The sequence below is a fragment of the Falco peregrinus genome, chromosome 9 (genome assembly GCF_023634155.1).
Source record: "Falco peregrinus isolate bFalPer1 chromosome 9, bFalPer1.pri, whole genome shotgun sequence".
In the NCBI taxonomy this organism is placed as follows: Eukaryota; Metazoa; Chordata; class Aves; order Falconiformes; family Falconidae; genus Falco; species Falco peregrinus.
Window position 1 is genome coordinate 4,061,686 of NC_073729.1, and position 17,164 is coordinate 4,078,849.

The following is a 17,164-nucleotide window of genomic DNA, read 5'->3' on the forward strand; positions in this document are numbered from 1 at the left end:
GTGTAGTAGTTGTGCATTGAGTTGATACCAAGTTGGTACTGGAGGGCAAAGTAAAATGGAATATGCTATGTGTAACTGTGGCTTGAGAATTTGAATGTCAGGAATGCATGGATGTGCTGCATAAGGGACATACAGTTTTAAAATGAACCTTAGATGATCTGTAAGAATAACTGAAAGTAGATCTCTCTTGTGTGTGTGTGTGTATTTTGCTTTCTTGCAATACCCTTCAACAGCAGGATAATTAGAAGGTCTAGAGCGACTTGTTTCTAGAAACACCTCCCTCCCTATATTGAGCTTGCACACTTATAAATGAAGAAATTCACAGGCATAACAAGCTGTTCTCAGCCGTAGTGCTACTGCTTTTCCCTCAGAACGTTTAAGGATGAGCACTGTAGGAATACCTACTTTAGAGCAGTGCTTAAGGGTGTCATCCATTCAGGCATGTAACACTTGAATATCTGCAGGAGGAATAGATGAACACTATATGCATTTACTTCTTAGGAATTCCTGCAAGTATAACCCCGTTTCAAAGAATCCTTGGTCTGTGCTCTTCGCTGGTGAAAGCCTGAGCACTGCTGCCCAGAATGCCGACCAATATGATAGCTGGACTTGGGTAGTGTAGGTTGGAAACCCTGAAATAAATATAGTATTCGACAGATTCTAACAAGCAAAATCTTGATGATATTCCTTATGTTGTATTGACTTTCTAGGTTGCTCTGAGAACATTGGAAGAGTTGATAATCTCATACGGACATCTGCAGTACAGTATGGCAGTCAGCTGTTCATATGCAACCGTTAAGAGCTGTTTTAGTGATCAATAATACACGCCTCATGTATTTAAACACAATTTTCGTATTACAAGCAGTTAGAAGAAGTTGTTTATGGAGAAAATGAAAAGTTTCTGCACATTGAATACGATAATCTTTTCTCGTGAAATAGAATTCAAATAAAACTACGTTGTATCTAATAACAATTGTGAAATGCCATCATTCTTATAATTCCAGCTGGCTGACTGTTTGGGTGTTAGATGTTTTTCATTGCAAATACTTGCTTAGCCATATGAGATTGTGAAACAGCTGCAATAAAGGCTTGAACAAAGGTGCTGTAGTAATCCCTAGTCAGTCCATCAGAGCACTGACTTTCTGAGGTCACTACTTATCAAACCAAGACACTTGAAAGGCTGTTCGTTTTTATTTTTTTTAATTTTCCACACATCTTAAAAAGGTTCTTCCGACTGCAGCTGTAACCTAAGCTAGCATTTCTCATAGGAACGGGTAAGAGGTAAAAACTGCTGTGTTACCACAGAGTGCAAAACTGCAATAAGAGTCTCCTGTAAAAGGAGTATCAGGCAGGCAGTGTTCAGCAGTAGAGGCTACTGTATACATGGGAGGAATCGCAAGCATCACTGAAAGCAGCAGCTGTAGCAATTAGCCAATTAAACAGATTTTATTGATGATCTGCAATAGCAAATAAACTTTTAACAAGCTATAAAACACTCCATGGATCAATCTCACTATTAACAGGCTGGATCATAACCAATACTTATTAATTCTAACTAACATTATTGTTTAGAAATGGTAGGAGTAAGTGGACTGTATACCAAATGTAAGAGTGGAGACATTATTCCAAATAAATTCTGGTAATTTAGGGAATATTTGTAATTTACTTCAGCAGATAAAGCAATCTCTTTGAAAAGCAGGGTTTGGGGGCAACTTTTTAGCTCTCCATGTCATTAAGCCAAGAATGAGACTTCCAGCTACGGAGGTACAGCACAATCACAGGAAAGCTGATAAATAAAACCAGGCAGGTTTGGGGGAATATGGGGGTGTTTTCTATAGTTCCATATGACACAAAGCCATCTTTTAAGGAAAACACTCTTCAAAAAGACAGGCCATAAGTAACTTCAGCAATTCCTTGCCTGGTACTATATTTTTATCTGATGGGCTGAATGTTACTTTTCACAACCAAAATGGTTATTTAATGTTACACACTGCCGTTTTGGTTTTTAAAAGATAAATATATAGAAGGCTAATAGGGAGATATTTCAGGATTAAGAAGTTGTAGAAAGTAAAATGTTGACAGATAGGTACTGCTTAAAGTTTCAAAATGCCATATGTTGTAAAGAATTCAAGAAGTATTTAATCAGTCTTGTTGTTACAGGCTAGATTCAGTGTGATTTGTAGAATTTCAGGTGGGTGACTGATAGAAGATGTAACTGAATTCTTGGAAGGTGTTTGCCAAATTTCCAAACAATGTCCACGTTAATAGTTTGCATTTTTTAATTTCTGATCTCACATTTCCTTGTAGTTAGTCCAGAACTGTAATTTCATTGATACCATTACTGAAATGTCAGTTCAGATGAAAATACAGATTGTTTTTCAGGGAAATTGCCATGATTCATGAGTGTATGTATGTACATCCAATTATGCACTTAAAGACGGAAAATAATTTTGCTTAAGTTATGTCCTCTTTTTAGTTCCACACATAAAAAGTGCTTACCTGAAGATAACATCAAGCCCACACATTAAGAGTTCAAACGTGAAATTCTTGCACAAAAATGTAGGCTTCATATGTAATGTATGATGTTTCTCATACAGAGTTGTTTCATGTCCTGGAGGGTTTTTCTTCTATCTTTGTCATTGGTACAGCATTCTAATGGAATTTTTCTGCACCTAAGGTAATTGAAGGTCTCAGAGTATTTTTTGTAAATATTTGCTTGAACGCTTTATAAATATTTGTTACAGTCTGCAAATGTTTGGAGTTGGCACTTAAAATATTTGTAGGTATAGCTACCAGAGAAAGCACTCCCATGTAAACTATGTGACAGACACTGTTAAAAAAAACAACTCTTCACTTACCAGGTGGGAAATGCTGCAACAAGAGAAAAATCACACCTATAACCGTCACGGCTGTCTCAGCAAAAGGACTACAATGGTTGCTAGAAAATTAACTCTGGTTTCTTGGCAGTAAGTTAATTTAAGGTATAAATAAATAATAAATAAAAGCCACTGTACTAACAAAAGTTTGGAGTGCAATCTCATGCTACAACTTAAGACTTACCTGGAGGATGAGCAGAACCAATACAGAGACCTCAAGTAAACCAGTAAAGTATTGGCTTCAGCTGACTTCAGCGGGTCTTTCTTGTTCCCAAGTTCACTATAAACACAGTCTAACTTGGAAACAGTGAAGCGTCTAGAATTGCACTTGGTGGTGATTATGGTTCTGTCTGCTGTGCAGTCAAGTACTTAAACTTTTTCATGTGAGCAATAGCCAAATCTTTTTATCAGGTGCGTGTGTTCCAAGAAATACTGGGATGAGTGGCTAGGTGGGGTAAAAAAATCGACCAACCCCAAACCATCTCTAATAGCCTGTTCCTATGAGATCGAGTGAGGACACAGATAATTCTCCATAATAGCTCACCTGACTCTTTGAGATAAGTGGAGATGTTTATTTTCCACTTGGAGCAGTTCTAATTAATGTGCTGAGGTTTCCTCAGGGATTTCACAGAAAAATTACATTTCTGCAGTTGTGACTTACGCAGGAAACTCTTTGCAGGAGCTAGAAACAAAAAGCTTGGGCCAGCAATGAAGTGATGGCACAGGCACCATGGTTCTGTTGCTGCACATTCATAGCGCTGGGTTTGAAGTTCACCGTCATCCCTGTGCTCCTACCTTTGCTAGGTCTGGGCTGGTTGCAGTGCTGTCGTTCTTGCCTCCCTGACCGTTTTCCTGGAGGCAGATCCTTGTTTATTGCCTGGTGGTGGATTGTGCTTTGCAACTGGCTTCTCTAAGTTCCCAGATAAGCATGGATCCTGCAGATTCACTGTTAGCCCACACTCTTCCTCAGCTCCTGTTGTACAGTTCCATTTTGCAGTTTATCTCGTCCAATATTTGTGATACTTACAGGAAAAACTAACAATTAAATACCCACTGGGACTTGCTAATGGGTCAAAGGAAATAAACGCTCTTCACTTTAGCTAGAATGAGAAATATACAGAGGCCAAAATAATAAATGTCTGTGTTTCTTACGGCTTTACTTTGCTCATTAAAATTAACATCAGAGCCTCTGAAGGTTCATTATTCCCCTCCTGCACATAGGTTTTACTCTTCTGCTTAGGGAAAATAAAAAAAATAAAATGTCCCTTTGCTATTTTCTCCCCAAAGAGCCATTAGGTACCCCCCTCCTTTTAGAATCCTTTGTCTCTCTTTCCCAGCCAGCCTTGTCTGAGGATCAAAGTTCATTCGTATATTTAGAGCCTGTTAGAATTTAAAAGTGAAGTGATTTTTGTCTTGTGTAATGAGCCCTCCTCCAACGTTATTCCCTCTGGAACGTAGCTGGGCAGCAGAGGTTCTTTATTGCACCTGAGCTGGAAGCCCAGCTGCCGCTGTGATGGAGAGCTGCACAGTGCGCCCACCCTGAGGCCATAAGTAGCGCGTGTTTTCATACACGTGTCTTCATAAACCTTAAGCAAAGCTTAAGGTGTGTTTTCATAACCTTAAGCAAAATTCATAACTTAGTGGCATTCTCTCCGAGTTGTCAAAGGTATTTGATGGAAATGCATCTTGAAGAAATGAAATTTAAAAGATTTATTGGGGGATATGTTCAATGACCTGTACTGCAGAAGTAATGAGAAAATGTTCTGAAACACTTATTGTGATGTTGCTTTTGGAGAGAACATGGATGGAATGGCAATGCAAAAGCTTGTTAATGCAAGTGAAAGCAATATGGTATTTGCAAAGGCGTGGATGCGAAAGAAGCAAATGAAGGCATGTCTCTATTACTTTCACAAAATGAAGTTTGTCAGTGCAAGGATTCTAGAATCCATTTCTGTTTAAGACTTTAAATATTGCACTTCATTAGGAGGAGGCAGACTGCATGCATTGTAGTTTTAACATTGCTATTAAACAGCAAAAATTTGCTTACAAAAGCAGAAAAGAATCATGAGATACACTGGATTGTCCAACTTTTGGTTTTCATTTGGATTAAATTTGTAAATCCTATTTTTCTACTTTGGAAAATCTTCATTTTCTATGTTTACATAGTTAAATATTTTGTTATTCTTTTCACTTGCACAAAATGACAAGTGGCTTCAAAACACTGGGGCTTCTTTACACCTTTGTAGTGAAATGGAGAAAATTAATTGCATTTAAATATTTCAGTTTTACAGTTAAGATATAATTTGAGTTTGTTCTTTTTCCTTTTCTATCTGCATTGCACAGTCTGCACAAATTAGGTAGGATTGATGCAAAAATGGTTACTCCAGCTGATGTTTAAGATGTATAATGTATAGACTGGTATTTCCCTAAAATACTAGGAAGAATAATGAGGAAAATTATGCTTTTAACAAGCAAAGCCTTATTCTGACAAACCTTGAGTGCAGATTCCTTCATCTTTTTGCTCATTTTACTTATTCTAGTTAAGTAACTGATTCAGGCACTGCCACTAAAAACTGTGTCAGTCCTATAGGTGTGTTTTCATTGTGGAGGGATGATAAAGTGAGGTTAAATCGTGACTTACTGGTTACTTTGAGTATTTAAATATGTACCATTTGATAGATTAGCCTACTCTTCTTGACAGGGAAAACACTTTTAATATTTTGTGGGTTTACGTCTCATCCAGAAATGTTGCTTGCATTAACAATTGGAGTAAGCTGAAACTTCGTGGGATTGTACATTTACAGGAACACCAGGATTATCCTATGCTATAGCCCCAAACTGGAAAGTAGCAGTGCACATCTGATTAAATGTGACCCTTAGCCTGAATGTTGCTGTTATGATTTGTTAAAATGCACCTGACATACCATAGGCTTCCAAGCACCAGAACTGAGAACTGCATTCAGGATACTTTATAAAGTCAGTGCAACAGTTTGTAGTTCATGTTTCTGCAATTCCTTCTTACTAACTTCTAATACTCTGTTTGACTTCTTGCAACTTTTGAGTGCTAGACTGATACTAACGGAGAACCACCTGTAGAAACACCCAGGTCATTGTTCTTGGTGATAACAACTCATTCAGAACTAATACTGTACTCTCCTCATAGTTACTATTTTGTGTTTATTGGTATCAGATTTTGGTTGCCATTTTACTGCCACATTCATTACTGTGAACTTCTGCAGCTTGTTTCAGTCAGGTTTGGGTTTAATTGGCTCTGAACATTTTCATGTCATCAGCAAATTTTGCAGCCTTGGTAATTGCTCCTTTTTCAGATTTTTATATATATAAATTGAACAGCAAGGGTCGCAACACAGATATTTGTGAAATGCTGTAGCTTACTTCTTTCTGTTGTGAAAACAACCACTTACTATTGCCGGATAAAAAGTCCATATGTCTACTAATTTGATGAAATGCCTTACTCAGTGCAGAACTATGGATTCCTACTGGTATCTTCTTTCCATCTTGAGGGGGTTTGAAGTCAGAAAAAGCCAGGCTTCCGAGACTTTAGAAATACAAAATTATGGCAAAAGTTCATACAATGGCTGTTCTCTCTTTCAGTCATGCACCAGTGTGCCCAGCATTACTTGCAGCCTGCCTTCGCACTGCCTTCAGTAGGAGATACGTGCCTACATCCTTCGGTCACACACATTAGTCTCCTTATGCTAAAGCAGTTGTTGCCTTCCGATTCTGTAATTTCACTTGCTCACAACTAAATTTACGCAGCACACTCTGCTCCCATTTACCTGCTGACAGGAAACGAGTAGCAGAAAATTGCAGGCTGATGGGCCCACACATGACATTTCTTTGTAAGTGACTTTGGGTACCTGCTTGCGTGCTGAACCTGGGAGTGCTCAGATCTCGCACAATGCTTGTGCAGCTCTCGCCTGTGTAAGGGCTGGGCTGAGAGGCTTGGAGAAACACTGCTGACCCATCGTAGCTTTGCCATATCCTTTGTGTTGATCTCTCTGTAGGCTGCAGGTAACATCTAACTGGAAGTGACTGGACGGCGTGCAGGTATTCCCCAGTGTTCCACTGCCAGCAAAAGCAAAAATGCAAGATTTCAGTTTGAAACACCTTCATTCCTCCTCAGGCTTAGTGTTGCGGAAGGGCATGAACACCAGCAGGCAATCTTTGAATTAATGAATTTTTTTCATGAGTGAATAATGCATAAACCCAGCTCTTACTGCCACCAGCAGTCCATGTTGTTTTGTAATGAAATATGCATTTCTTTTATATTTGAAAAATGTAAAGTACATTCATTTTGTGGGTAGTGCAAAATTTATGATCTTAATTATTCATTTCAACACTTCTTAAAGTTTGTAGGTATATTTAAATGACATGATAGATGACCACCCTGTCCCTTACCAACCGTTGAAATAAAATATGATAGATTTGGAACTGTTCAAGCCTGAGCCTTCTTTTTCCCCAGTCACTTTAAATACGAGCTCTAGAGTCTGCAAGCGAGGTTGCCCAAAGCATTTTGGCACTTAGTTCTTGCTGAAGTCTTACTTAGTTCTTACTAAAGTCTTCTGGAACAAAGGATTTTAATAGAAGTGAAACCTGTGAAAATGTTTGAGGATCTGTGCTTCACCACCTGCGAGGCAGTGCTCAGTGCGTTAGAGGATCACTCCTAGCATGGAAGTTTTGTGTTACTGTGTCGTGTGCAAATCAGAGATAGGAGCATTCAATTTGTGTTTCTCAGCCTTGTATATATACCTTTATAGTCAGTATTTATTTATGTATCTTGATTATGAGAATTTGTTAAAAAGAACATTTATCTTGGTAATTGACATGGAGGGAATAGACATTTAGGTTTAAGAAAACCCAGTAATAAATCATGATGTATCAGATCTGGATTGTTACTTCCAAGTGATAAAGAAGAATAGCCGTATACTACTTCTGACTTTCCTTCAGGTCTTCTGTATGAACACAGCTCTAGGTCCTTTAACTTTGTTTTGTGAAATTGATGTGCTTTACAGGTTGTATTTGTTGATGACATTCTAAATAGGATACTTGGAGAAAATCCACAGTGCCTACCATTTTGAGTAATCCAGAAGTGAGATGAAGGGATGTATTTTTGGTATTAATAGGGCTTGAAGTTTTTCCTGAGAGAAATCCTCGCATATGCCTTTCAGACACTGTTTTCTAAATGTTTCTATTTAAAAGACTCGATGTTTTTGACAGTCAGTTCTTTGGAGGCTGTACACATTGGTTTTAAAGCAGTGGGTTGCAAACCGCAGGATGCAATTCTTGCAGCTGGCTGGACTGTCACCGCAGCCGCCCCCACTGCTCCCTCGGTCCTGCAATGGACGAGCTTCCCCATGCGCATCCTCCAGCAGCTACTCAGCGGAGACCTGTCCATGAGGATTACAGTTGATTTGTGTGAACTAACTTAGCAAGACTTTTTGCTGGATTTAGGGGTCTTAGACAGTGCTTTTACTTTGTCACTTACTGGTTTTGACAAGGTTATATTGTTTTCTGATTCAGAGTTGTGAACTGCGCACACCTTCAGTTAGCAAGATTCTTCCAGCATGCCTGTGTTCCTCTCCTGTGTTGGACTGCTCGCTGGGCTTTGAGAACCTATTCAGTTGTAGATTTCTGTATTCACTTATTGCTGTACATCTGATTTTATGACATAAAGAGATACTGAAAACCCCCATTTTTTTGTTTTGTTACAGGTTTAGCAGTGTTCCTTTCACTCAATGTACTGCCACTATAGTAAGGGAGCTGCCAAGTATTTTGCTATATGGATAGCTCAAATGCAGCAACAATGCTGTCACAGAATGAGAGTTTAACGTGGTGTAACCACCAGACTACAGTGTGCCCTCCCAAGTAGTTTCTTATTTCCCCTGAAATCATATTTAAATTCAACCATTGTCCTGTCTGACACATCAGTCTTAACAGACCACATATTTACTTTTATGAGGTCCTCTTCTGCATTTGACCTAGTTCAGCTAGGGAGAGTTCCAAAAATCACTTAATTCTCTTCGCTCACATGCCTCACCGGGATGGCCAATGCCAGAATGTCACTCATCAGCATTTTCTTTGTTGTATTTAATGTTCTGCTAGTGAATTAAAGCTGAATTTGACCTTCAGTGCATAATGAATCTCTTGGGGGCCACGCTGAGGCACGGTAACAAGGCTCTTGCTGTCCAATTCCATTTTGCATCATCTGGGAGGCTTGATGAGCATCGGGCTTCCTTCCATCTGCTCTGAAAGTGAACTAGATCAGACCCCTTTACTGTTCAACTTCAGCTGTGAAAGGCTTGATCAAAAACTGGTAGCTTTTTTTTTGAATGCTAGTTTTAGAGATTATCTAGTTGGCTCTTTGTGGCCAAAGACAAACCGAAAGGCTTTACAACCATCAAGTATCTTACTATTAAGCATTACCTTAGGTGCCTCATAATTTTTGCCTTTTTTGTGGGGTATTTAACCTATTCCTAAGACCTTTGAAAAAAAGACAGAAGGTAGCACAGTTCAAGCAGATAAATCGTTAGATTTAATTTGTATTTTCTCTTAAACCTATACTGGGATTCTGTTTCAGAACTTTGACCAGAAATAATTCCCGTGTCTCAGTTATCGGCTTAACTTGTCTTTAGAGTTATAAGTGTTCATAACTGGGAAGGCTGGTCTGTGTCCAGTGTTGTTCATGTTCTTTGTCTTCCAAATGTTTCCTCAGTTCTTTCTAAGAGGAGATGGTAGTGCTGGTGTTCATTAGACAGCATGAGTTTCCTGACTGTTGATTTTTACAATGTCTTACTTTGCCTTTGAAATTTTCCCCAAGTTTCAAGGAGGTAGCTGTTATTTCAAGGTACTAAATCATGGATTTATTGAAGTGCAAATAAAAATGAATGTCTGCAACAAGGTAACTAAAAAAAACCCCTTGTATAAAGATCAGGATCAGTCACGTTGTTTTTATAGACTATGATCTGTGATTCATTTAGGTTGGAAAAGACTTTGAGATCATCAGGTCCAACTATAAACCTAACATTGCCAAATCCACCACTAAACCATGTTTCTAAGCACCACATCTACACAGCTTTTAAATACCTCCAAGGATGGTGACTCCACCACCTCCCTGGGCAGCCTGTTCCAATGCTTGGAAACCCTTTTGGTAAAGAATTTTTTCCTGGTAGCCAACCTAAACCTTCCCTGGTGCAACTTGAGGCTGTTTCCTCTTGTCCTCTCACTTGTTACTTGGGAAAAGAGACTTATCCCCACCTCGCTACAACCTCCTTTCAGGTAGTTGTAGAGAATGAGAAGTTCTCCCTTCAGCCGCCCCCTCTCCAGACTACACAACCCCAGCTCGCTCAGCCGCCTCTCACAGGACTTGTTCTCGAGACCCTTCACCAGCTTCGTTGCTTAGTTGAGATTATATTCTAATGGTTGCTGGCTTGCCATTTACGTACTGCAAGGAATTCGAAATCGTTTGAGTTATACAGATAGAAGAACAGGATGAAATTAGACTTCCACCAATCAAGGATTGCTGCTAAATCCTTCGTGGTCCTTTCCTATGTTAAAAAAATTGCAGAATTTCTTTATGACCAGGACATACAAGTTAGACCTGAGTCTCTTCATGTAAGCCTGTAAAAGAACCTTGGAAGTACTTCATGTGGGTGTGATACTCAGTCTGAAGTTTCAATGTGTCCAGTAAAAGCATATATAACCTTGTTTAATGTTGGATATATTCCGTGTTCATAAATGATTTGCCTCTAGCCACAAAAATGAGGTGGGAGTAGCAAACCAGCAACAGCGTTTAACTCTGGTAGCTGTCCTGTGTGCTCAGTGCTAGGTCCCACTCCCTCAGGATTTACTGCACGGATTTGAGCAAAACTTACTCTCAACATCTAGTTCAGCCTTGTAAAGTCAGCATGAACTTCAGCAAGTTTCACACATACTAGTTACTAATGTTTCTTACGAGTAGTACTGAAAAAAGTGGTTTATTCCCGTCTCTACAAATACAGTTCATGATGTAAGTTGGATTATTTTTGTTCACATCTGATATTAAACAGAATTTTAAGAGTGATGATTTTGTTTTATGTTACATTTTTAATACTTTTATTTGTCTTTTTTAGTACTAATATTTTAATAGCCATGCTGATTAGTATTTTAATTATTCTTCAATCCTAATATTTCTATGTTGGTCCTTAAGTCTTATATACAGTTCATCCGTCCTTAATCTCTTCTGAGTTCTGAAGGTTCTTACAATTTTCAATCTCCCAGTTCTATCCTTTCCTGATCTCTTTCTTCTCCTTCTCCTGCTGTACGTAATCTCCCTCCATGAGTTTCTTCTTTCCTTGAATACAGGCTAGTAATCCCTCCTCGATTACTGCAAATGTAATGACCTTGCTTTTGTACTGTGCTTTTCTCTGTGCTTGTTTTATTTAAGAACACACATTTTTTTTTCAAAATTAACTGTGTGCAAATTTAACCCAATTCAGTCACACTGTTTTCTAATACATGCTTGGTGTACTAATGATCTCAGTTTGTAACTTCTTCCAGAGGTTTCCCAAGACATGCTTAGTGATTTGTGAATTTTAGCATAAAGAATACGATAACTTTAAACATAAGGTTGAAGTGTCACACACTTTAATGTATTTTCTTTAAAACTAAAAAAACACTGTGAGAAAAATCCTGAAGAGATTCAGCAACATTCGTATGAGAAGAAGCTAAAATTTTACAGAATGCTTTAGAATGTAGCTGGAGTTGTGAGAATCAAATCTGACTCTCTTTAAGAACAGACAGAAGGAACAGGAGAGACAGAGAAGTGTGCCATTGCAATGACATTTTTACCCTGCCACATTTCACTGGTTTTTTTGCAGAAGACTCAGACTAAGCACTGTGAATAGTGATTTGTAGAAATAAAAAGGATTTCTAAATTCAGCAAAAATACTTAAGCATTGCAAAAGTAGAACTTGGTGACTGAAAGCTGCAGGCATCTTAAGAACTCAGCATAAATGAAGGAAAGATGTGTGAAAGCAGGCATGTATTAAGGCCTTTATCAAATGAAGTTAATTTGCAGGCTGAAGTTAGTAACTAATACATTTTGGCCAAATTATTTCTATCCATGAGTGGATAAAGTTAATTTTGAAATCAGTGGGGGATGCACTCATTTATTTTACAGTTAACCATATCTAAAATATATACTACCACTGCCCTTGTCCTAGATGTTTAAAATTTCCTAGAAATCAGATTGCCTTCTTGTAAGTACAAAACTACTCTTTGAAATTACTCTTTGACCCTTTCTGGCTTTTTTTTTTTCTGAATTAGAAAGCTTGTGTCTTTCTGAAATCAGACAAGCAAATGTCAGGGCCTACTTAACTTTTTTTTTCTATGAAAAAAGCGGAATATATATTTTTGTATTGTATATCAGCATATGCATTCTCTATGTAATTTCTAAACTTGTGGAATCTGAAAGTGTTATGAGCTACTGAAGATATCCTTCTTGTTTATGAATTAATACAGAACTTTCTGGAGTGCCAAAAGCAAGTAGTTCAGCTGTACTACTGTATCTCCATTACTGTGTGTTTCATGGTTTCAAAGGTGAACATTTGTCTCACTTTACTGTAATGCAGATAAATTTGACTTTTCAGCTTTGTTTTGGAGGTACCCTGTGTTCTGACACCATTTAGCAATAGAATCGAGATCTTACATGTGTATATTTAGGATACTCATCTCCTGGGATACAAGTTGTTATCCAGGTAATAATTCCTTTTAAAAGTTGTAACTCAGTTAGACTTAACACTTGGCATATAGTGTGGTTGTTCATAACGGACTTTAAAAATGCAGTAAGGGGAAGAAAGATAAAGATACACTGCGTATAGACTGTAAAAAAAACCAACCAACCAAAACAAACCCCACTGATCGTTCTTTTCATGAGAAACATTTAAAATAGTGTGGTGTATTTTAGTGTGGTTCTGGAATACACTTTTTAAGTCAGTCTTCCATATCACAACATATAGTACTGGCTCATGCTACATATATCCAAATCCATATCCCATTTCTGTTACTTTAATTTACATTGCAGAGCAGTCTTGGAATATGCCAAATGAATTCCTTTTGGACAAGACTGAAATGGGAGCTGAGCGACATGGGGGCATTTAGTTCACTGTCCGTATGGAACCTGAGTCTGTGAAACAGGACTAGGGCTAGTGCGAAGTGACTCCTGAAACACGCCGTGTGAACGTCCGCGGCACCAGCTCTCTGCCTGCACATTCACACAGGGGAAGGAAGAGCCTGGTTTGTTCGTTGAAGCAACTGTGTCCAGCGTGTTGATGTGTTGGTGACAATCCTAGTAAAGAAATCTTTTTCTCAGAGTGTGCGTGGAGATGCAAGAAAGCCAAGAGCTTTAGTCTGAGGCTCTTTGCCTTCGAGCTTGTGGCAAGAACAAGGTGACAAGGCATTTGGAGTCTCTCACAGCTGTGCTCTGGAACATGATAGATAGAATTCTAAATTACTTCACGTAATCTTCTACATATGTCAAAGCAAGGAAGCCCTTTGAGGCTCACGGATTCCAAGTAATTCAAAGATTGGTATGTTTCCCACCGCTTCCCCTGCCCTTATACAGGATTCCAAAGAAAAGTAATGTATGGCTGAAATAACTGACTTCACATTTACAGCCCTTTGTACCTATAAAGCAAAAACTTCAAATACTTGTTAGTCTTGGCTTCTGCAGTGAATTTCCTTTACTACATCTCTTTATTTCTACTGTATGTATTTACAAGTTATTATCAAAGCTCTCAAACTTGCCCAAAGACTAAGCAACTTTTTAAAAAATTCAAATCCACCTATAAACTCTTGAAATTTCCATGGCACCTATTAAAGTTCATCCTCATTTAGTTTCAACAGAAGGAAATAAACTTGTTCTCTAAGTTGGAGTCTAGTTATAGCCTTGGTTTCTTGATAGTCAAACTGGTAAGCAAACTGGGGATTAATCAAGAGTTGTGCTGCTTGTAAATATTGAAGAAGAAAAATGTTATTCAAGTGGGCAGTTACTTTATTTTTCACTAATTGTGTTAAAAATAGTGGATTAAATGTGCTTCAGGTACTTTTGATAATAATCATTTACCAATACAGACATACCATTTTTTACAAGGGCAGGCTTCTGGTCCTGTGATGATCTTGAATACATTGCTCTTGCTGGTGACACAGGTTAACATCTCTGCCTTTTCCTTCATGTGGAAGATGAGCTGCTCAGAAGATTAATTGAATAATGCCAGTGAGGCATTTAGAAGATGTCAGAACATTATGAAAATAAGGTTTATTCCACCTGTCCTTGGAAAAAATCTAAGGAGACCTTTGACAAATAATTATTTGCACTTCTGATTTTTTCATAATTTTATAGAAAATTTTGGAATGAGTAAAGTAGTCTTTATGTACCTTGAGATGTATTTTATGGCGTTTTCACCATTAGTGAAAACTTCTATTTCATGTTATGAGAAAGCAGCTTCTTAATGACTAACTGTCTAACCAGGTTAGCTTGCATGATAAATCAAAACAGCAAGGTTCATTAGCCTTCGTGATGCTTTGGAATACATAAATTATGGAAGTTATTAGTATGTTCTGCATACAGTGATTGCGAAGTTATATTAAAATACACTTTCAGTGCAGTCAAAGTTAAGCAGTCAATTAGTCAAGTTTAAGAGGTGCTGAAGTTAAATTATTCTGTGTTTGCTTGTGTTAATGAAAATCATCATCTTCACTATTTTCAGCAAAAAAGCTTCATGTAAAGCTCCAGTTTCAATTTTTCAGTACTGGCTCATGCAGAAAGATTCTTTCCATACATAAATACTATATTATTCAGTGTATGTGGGGGTGGAGTTGAGTGGCATCAATAATAGCATCCTACCCTTAACAGATCTCACCTCTTGAGATGTGACTTTCATTCTCGACTAATGAATATATTGTTTTCTTAGTAGCTGTGAAAAATCAGACTAACCAGCAGATCACATAGCCTTCTATCACCCTTTGAAAATTCTTCAAGAAACAAGTGAAATCGTAGTTGATGCTTGTTTAAATAGTTGTGGAAATCCTAAGCCAGCAGATTTCAGTACTGTGTGGGCAAATTGAAGGTGTCTGTATTATATAGAGCTGTCTTTCCCTTCCGCAGAAAGGCAGTAACATCAGAGGTACAACATAATGTCCCATATGCATCTCTTTCTAGCAAAATCTGTTTTGTGCGTATGTTGGTTTTCATCCTAATATGTTTCTGTCCTTTTAAAATACTTTCTTGATCCTTGTAATTTAGTAGCCTTTCTTTCAGTGTATGTGTATTCGAATCATACGATTAATTCTAACACACTTGTTCCATCAGCTGTTCTTCCATATTAATGCTGAATTGGTAAAGATGGTGATATTGCCCTAATTTTTACCCCCAGAAGTTCATACAATATGTACTCCTAAGAGCTTTCATATGAAAATATTCAAGTATGTTGTACTGAAATATTTAATAGACTTTAAGATATGAATCTTTAAGACTCCATATTTGTTTTAAGAAATAAATAAGATTATATTTATGTTAAGATTTTAAATCTTTTGAAAACAAAGCAAAACCTTGGAAATGTTTTTCATTACAGAATCAGAATATTATGCTTAATGCTAGGCACACTGTCTTACTTGTAAATTCCCTGAGATGCATCTGAAAATCAAAACAGACAGCAAAAAAGAGCTGTTGTGATTTACACAACGAAAGAACTGATTTTGACTACTAAGTAAACATTTTGGATTTATTTCTATATTTTTGTGTTTCCTTAAACGTTACTAAAATATCTTAATGTTTTGAGTAGTTTTGTAATTTATGATTTAGCTAAATTCTCTTTTGGAAATAGTGTGGAACCAAATGCAAGTATTTGTGTTCTGCTATCATTGACTAGCAGAGGAATGGAGGTAGGTTTTGCCTATTTATTCAAGGAAGGAGAGAGATGTTTGATTTGATACTGACAAAATGCAGGTGTGTGTGGCTTTCTGAAGCGCTTGTGACTCCTGGTTTGACTCACAAGTTGGTTTGACTTGCTAAAGACATCGTAAGGTCAAGAAGGAAGGTTTGGTGGTGAACATGAGTATCAGACGCCAGTCAAGATTTTTTTTTTCTTCTGTCATGTTTGAGGTTGTAGTTAGTGACAGGTAATACACTTAGAAAATTATAGTGACTTCCATACATTTTAATTATTAGAGGTGAACCATTCCAAGAAATGTTTTAGCTTCTGAGTAAAACCAAACACAAATACTCGATGTTGGCTTCACATTTAATTTTGAGTATCCAGTAACTCAAATGAAAAGCTAAGAAAACTTGGATATATTACTTGTATTTTTTAAATAAACAATATAGATCTATTTTCTGGAATGAAGTGGTATTTCTGGTTCTGGGAAGCTAGTGTATTGTCTTTCTCCACTCAAAATTGGAGAACCGGTTCTTTATGAAATGGTGTTTCTGTATCTGAAAAAATGGAGCACATTTTTGAATTAACTTTGAATTACTCGTCCTTTCATTGTGTTAAAAATAAAATTTGCATCTATGTAATTGACCAAATTCAAATGGCTAACAGTGTAATTTGTGTTAGCTGGAAGTTAAACAACCTGGTCACATAACATCCCTAAACTGCTCTTCTGTTAACGTGGTAACTTCTTAGGTCCCCCTTCCCTTCTGTGACCAGGCATTCTTTTGGGGGACACAATGAAGATCTGTCTGGAATGTGTGGAGAAATTTCAAGAGTTTTTATAGTTTTCTGATACCTGTCTTAATTATTTTTTTTCTAGCCGCCTGCTAATGCTGTTGCAATATTTTAGAAGAAATATTTATACATTGTGGCATATTTAGCTGCTGCCCTTGTAGGGAGAAGTCACAGTTTTATTATACAAAATCCCCACAGTTACTGACTGGGTTGGTAATTGCTTTCGTCTAGTTTTATTTGTAGCATTATCACTGACTTCTGTCTTTCAGAGGAAGAACTTGTTTCCAAATAGATTCTTTATTTTTATCAGTAGTTTTCCCACCTCTATCTTAATTGCTTAATGTTTATGCATCATCCTGAAGTGTGAAATGCTGTGACAATTGATGGCTTTATGAATTCTTTCAGCAGTCTTCTATTCAATATGTTCTCATTTTGTTGTAGGTACAAATTGCAACCAAGATGGTAGGTTTGAAAGCGGGGGTACGGTTCAAAACTTCTGCCATAGGAGAATCTGTAATACCTGCCAGTCAAGTTCATTAAGTTATGTTGTTATAGCAACTG

At 37.5% G+C, this 17,164-nt stretch overlaps 1 protein-coding gene across 10 annotated transcripts in view; it reads left to right on the forward strand.

Moving 5' to 3' along the window:
- Nucleotides 1–17,164, forward strand: part of CHID1 (chitinase domain containing 1) — a 127,473-nt gene that overhangs the window by 89,836 nt on the left and 20,473 nt on the right. Inside the window, exon 12 of one of the 10 annotated variants that reach the window (XM_027785035.2) lies at nt 711–860. The exons of the other annotated variants lie outside the window; for them this stretch is intronic. Within the exon in view, the coding sequence (XP_027640836.1) occupies nt 711–720 (10 nt within the window). The 3' untranslated portion in view covers nt 721–860. Of the gene's footprint in view, nt 1–710; nt 861–17,164 lie in introns of those variants that run through there. 10 annotated transcript variants of the gene reach the window in all.